The sequence below is a fragment of the Myiozetetes cayanensis genome, unplaced genomic scaffold (genome assembly GCF_022539395.1).
Source record: "Myiozetetes cayanensis isolate MyiCay16 unplaced genomic scaffold, myiCay2020 scf5-8, whole genome shotgun sequence".
NCBI lineage: Eukaryota > Metazoa > Chordata > Aves > Passeriformes > Tyrannidae > Myiozetetes > Myiozetetes cayanensis.
In genome coordinates this window covers 26,974,361-26,979,415 of record NW_026087742.1, presented here as the reverse complement: position 1 = coordinate 26,979,415, position 5,055 = coordinate 26,974,361, and the positions used below count along the sequence as shown (strand labels likewise).

Below are 5,055 nucleotides of genomic sequence, written 5' to 3'. Positions count from 1 at the left end.
GACACCTTGGGCCACAGAACAGGGTAAAGCTGTGGGGCTGCCCAAGGCCTTGGGAGATTGACAGCAATCACCCTGAACAGCCCGGCATATCCCTGTCCCGGGCACTGCCGGCTGGTATGCCGAGCCCTGTGATCACGCACAGAGGGACAAAGCTGCTTGGAAGTTCTAGGAGTTCATAGGTTCGGGTGACGGGGCTTTCCCACTGACAGGCAGGGCTGTATTACAGCAGTCTGGAATTAGCAAAGCAATATTGCACAAACCAGCATTTTGTGGTGTTGGAGAACTGATGGCACCTTGCTACCACGGAAACAGGCATGGTCTCACTCCCCTCCTCACCCCCTTAACATGACCTGCTCACACCCACACTGCCTCGGCTCCAATTCCCACGTGTCTGCACAGGGAGCCGACCCAGGATAAAACCCACCCCCAGGCCAGTGAACCAAAAACACTTCCCATACAGACAAAGATCACAGTTTTCCCTCATTGGATTATTTTTTTCCCATGGTTTGCTCACACACAGAAACCCAGGTTCAGGGAATCAAATTTTAGCCTTGGCACAAGACGCAGAACCAAGCGGGGGTGGGAGTCATGGTGTCAATTTACATTTCTATCAGCCTACACGTCGTCCTGGAGCAGCAGTGCAACACTGACATCCGTCTGACTCGGCTCCCAGCCAGCCTCGAGGAGGCATCCTTTGGAGAATCTGATTTTTTTTTTTTTCCCTGAGCATCTCACAGGAGTCAATTTCACTAATTTGGGTTTTTTTCAACCAAACTCTAACACGAACCAAGAATGGCTTGTGCAGCATCTATACTATGAGAACTCACACACATGGGCTTTGACTCTGTTACCTTTACCTGTCAGACAATTCCCCACATCACTTTCCGTTCCATCCAGGACCAGGGGGCACACAGTGCTGACACAAATATGAATTCACTTCTTCCTCAGCCTCTGCACTTTCCTATGAGACTACCTGAAAATCACCTCTTTTGAACAGTACAGATGCAGATCAACCACACAAGAAACTGTAAATACGATTTATAATTAATTCCTGCTTTATGGACTCTCATCCCACCAGAGCTACTGTGGCACTATGCTTTGGAAAGGGAAGTGAGTATTTTGAGGATATTCTACCGCAAAATCATGCCTTATTTTGGAACCTCCAGAATCATTATATGAGGCCAAGAGATGCCACCACAGGAGCACAAGTTTGTATAGATATGTCCATAGAACTATTATTTTATTGTTTTATATATATTTATAATATATTTATATTTTTTAAAAGAATCCCTTCAAAAACTACCCTCCCACCTAGCAAAACAAAGATTAAACAATCAAAGACGGCAGCTGCATCCTGGAGCAAATTATCCCAGGGGTCTCATAGAGCCAAGATGGTTGCTGAGCACCAGCACCCTCTTTCCAAGTTTCTGTGATGCCTTCTGGGTGCCAAGGTGACTGACACACCCTTATGGCTCTTGAAATTGACCTGTCAAAAGACAGGGAGAGAGAAAGAGAGAAACACATGGCCCTGGCGATGGGGGCTTGAGAGGTTGGGGAAACGGCAACGCGTAAACTGGAAGATCAGAGTGTGAAATGCTGTGATGAAAAGGAAGGAGATACTGCCTGGAAAGTGGGTAAAGCAGATAGGAAAGAGAAAAAACATGCAGGAGAGTTAGCTGGCAAGATGGATCTCGGAGAAGAGCTCAAAAGCATCACACTTGGGACCCTTGCTACCCCTCCATCCCCCAAATCTCTTCCTCTCACCCTCCCGGTTGTGAAGGGAGATCCAGCTAGTTTGATTTAGACCAAATCTTCGCACTGCCCCGGAGCCTGTGGAGGTGGGACAAAAAAAAAAGAAAGAAAATCAGAGTGGACACTCAGGCTCTTATCTCACTTCCTTTCTATGTGCACACAGAGAAGCTGATGTTCATACACACACACGCTCTGTCCCTTTGCCTGCACTCCTCACCCTTTGGCTTTGGAAGTTTTCTTGCTCGCCTGGCGCTGGTTGGTGCCAGGGGCTGGCTCCCTGAGCTCCGTTAGGTGCTGTTCTGGGTCTTGGGATGTGGCTGCTGCAGCAGCTGCTGTTGTCACTTTAATAGTCTTCTTCAGGTTTGCCACCTGCAATAGCAGCGAAGAAAGAAACAAGGGATTTCACAAGGTTTTTAGTTTGTTTTGGCTATTTTTTTATTAATTTTTTTTTGTTTTACTTTGGGGTATTTTTTTGTTTGTTTTTAAAGGAAGCCCTGGAGCTAAGAGCTGTAAGCTCATGTCAACTAAAAGAGCCAACAGCTGCCCAGGCCCCTGCACTGCAGAGGAGTGTTAAGCTGATTTAGGGCTCTTCTTCAGGCACAAGCCCCTGGGAGGTCTGGCCTAGGGAAAAGGCAATGCCTCACTTCAGTAAGGACTGTAGCAACCACAGGGTACTGGTTCTAGTAATTTTAAAGCGAGGGACACTGACTGCTCCCTCCTGTGCCCACTCACCTCACTCTCTATCTGCTGCTTCAGGGCCAGCTGCTGCTCTTTGTGCTGGTTGGCCCGGCTGACCTGTTCTTCGATGCCCGACAAGACAACCTCGCAGCCCTGGCACCTGGAGGGGAGACCCAAAACTGAACAGGCCAGGGAATTGGCACAGCATAGAAAGAAATGTGAAAGACAGCAGATTTCAACTCTAGAGGCCAAAAACACTGGAAGGCAGCAGCTACACCAGGCAGGGAAGAGAAAGGAGCAAGATTCTGATGTAACAACACAGGGAATTACGTTATTACCCAGGAGCTGTGACAGATAACAAAGCCACACTGGGTTAGGAACTAACTACAGATAAACACTCGGGAAGCCTCCTGCCAGAAGCCAGGACTGTGCAAGGGCTGATGCGGCTTCATCACCCCTCCAAGCCAGCCACAAACAGGGGAATTTGGAAAACTATTTTTGGAAATTACTTTCTGTTGGAGTATGGGAAAGGGGATCAAGTAGACCACCTTCCAACACCACCCACCCCCAGCGACACACAAGAGGTTCCAGGGAAGCCACTGGCCACTCCTGCAACCTTTTCTGGGTGTTAGCAATGGGGGCTTCCTCCTCACCACTCCTGCAATGTGCGGGTGATGGTGCTTAGCTCCTCCCTTCGGATGTCCCTCCCAATGCTGTAATCCACCTCCAGGCGCTGGTTCCGCTGATCCAAGCTCCCTCGCAGCACATCTGCATAAACTGCCTCAATCACCAGGTCCTCCAGCTGCCGGACGTTCTTTAGCTGTAATTGCTCCAGCAGCACTGAGTAGGGGATGCACTGTGGAAAGATGATGGTAACTAGCACAAGGCAATCCCAGTGCAGGGAGAACGGGGGGAAAAACAGGGCCACTACCTTGATCTTGGCAGCCAGAGTGACAACTGACAGGTGCCTCAGTTTGTTCTTCTGAGCCTCTGTCAAGGGAGGGAGGTTTGCTGCTTCAGCTGTTGTCAGGGAAAAGAACAGGGTATTAGAATTTATGTCTCATTATCCATTTCCCAGCTCTGCACAGAAGCATCTGTACCACACCCGTCTCTTACAGTGCCTGCACACCAATCCCCCAAGTGATGCTTTGTCTTGCCAAGCCATCTCCATCAATCCTCAGCTCAAAAGACCTTTTCTGAGCAGCCTTTCCCCCCATCACCCTCAAGTCATTCTCTCTAGCTGTCCCATGCCTTATTTATGCAGGCCTGCACATCCCAGTGGATACCTAAGTCTTTCCCCTCGTCCCTCAAAAACGTCACTGCCAAGATGCTCTTCGGCAGATGGCAAATGGCAGCGTTAATTACTGTCAGATACCCGGAGGGTCTGGGGGCCCAAACCACAACCAGGCGTGTCTCGGGTCGGTGGCACGGCCTTGGGGGGTTGTTTGGGTATGGGGGGGCCCTGGTGGGGGCGGGCAGCGTTTCCCACCTCGCGGGATCCCCATCACCGGTCCGGGGGTTCGTAGCCCCCGCCCCGCGCCGTGTCCCGGGCCCGGCCTCACCCAGGTAGTCCGCGTAGGTGCCGTAGGCGAAGATGGTGAGCAGGCGGAACACGGGGGAGAACTCGCTGTCGGCCAGCTGCGGGGACACAGCGTCAGGCGGTCCCGCCGGGCCGCGGGCCGGGCCCGGCAGGGCCGCGGGGCCGGGCGGGTCTCACCTCGCGGACGGCGGGCATGTCCAGCAGCTCCCCGAACACGTAGATGCCCGGGGCCTCCAGCACCTGGTGGATCAGGCTGGCGAGCGCGGCGCCGCGGGCCGCCTTGGCCAGCAGGAGAAACTGCTCCTGGCTCTGCCCCGTCACCTTGCCTTCGGCCGCCATGGCGGGGCCCGGCCCGGCGCGGCCGCGCTCGCTCCCCGCAGGATCAGGATCAGCCCCGGCCCCGGCCCCGGCCCCGGCCCCGGCCCCGGCTCTGGCTCCGGCTCCGGCTCCGGCTCCGGCTCCGGCTCCGGCTCCGGCCCCGGCCCCGGCCCCGGCACGGCCCGGGCGCTCCCGGCCGGCCCCGCGCCCCGCCCGTACCTCCGCGGCCGCTTCCGCGTCTGACGCGCACCCGCCGCCCATTGGCGGAACCGCCGGCTCGTCCCGCCCCCGCCGCTCCCCCATTGGCCGGACCGGGAGCTCCGCGGCGGCTCGCGCCCGCCGCCAGAGCGCCCCCTGCCGGCCGGGGTGTGCACTGCCGGCGGCGGCTCGGAGCGTGTGCCGGCCCTTCCCGGACACCCCGGACAGCCCGGACATCCTGGCACGGCAGGGATCATGTCTCCAGGACATCCCAGGCCGCGGTCTGCCTGCGGCGCAGCCTACCCCAGTGGCCACGGGCTGGTCCCCAGCCCTCGCCGCGCTGGCCACAGGCACCAGCCAGCCCGAATCGCCATTCAGCGCTTTTTTTTAATGCCTTACCCTGCTCGCTGCCAGCGCCTGCCCGATGTTCTCCTGTTTTTTTTCACGACCCATCCTCTCTGAAAACTCCCCCAAGCCTCCCAGCCGTACTGAGATGTGTCCCTACAAGCCGGTCACGGATGCTTCATGAATATACCCATATTTATGGGTCTTTCCTGTCTGGTGAATAT

At 55.1% G+C, this 5,055-nt stretch overlaps 1 protein-coding gene across 2 annotated transcripts; it reads right to left on the bottom strand.

Annotated features, from left to right (window-relative positions):
* Positions 1–1,209: 1,209 nt before the first annotated feature.
* COPS7A (COP9 signalosome subunit 7A) lies at positions 1,210–4,388 on the bottom strand. Of its 2 annotated transcripts, XM_050332020.1 has the most exons (8): positions 4,148–4,388; positions 3,993–4,068; positions 3,362–3,450; positions 3,084–3,286; positions 2,485–2,590; positions 1,970–2,121; positions 1,765–1,830; positions 1,210–1,486 (listed from the first exon to the last, which is right to left on the bottom strand). In XM_050332020.1, exons 1-7 carry the CDS (start codon positions 4,307–4,309, stop codon positions 1,791–1,793), a joined length of 828 nt encoding a protein of 275 aa, XP_050187977.1. In that variant the 5' UTR covers positions 4,310–4,388; the 3' UTR covers positions 1,210–1,486; positions 1,765–1,790. The 2 variants fall into 2 exon arrangements, with proteins under 2 accessions (XP_050187977.1, XP_050187978.1); XM_050332021.1 differs by having other exon boundaries at positions 1,210–1,830.
* Positions 4,389–5,055: the final 667 nt, after the last annotated feature.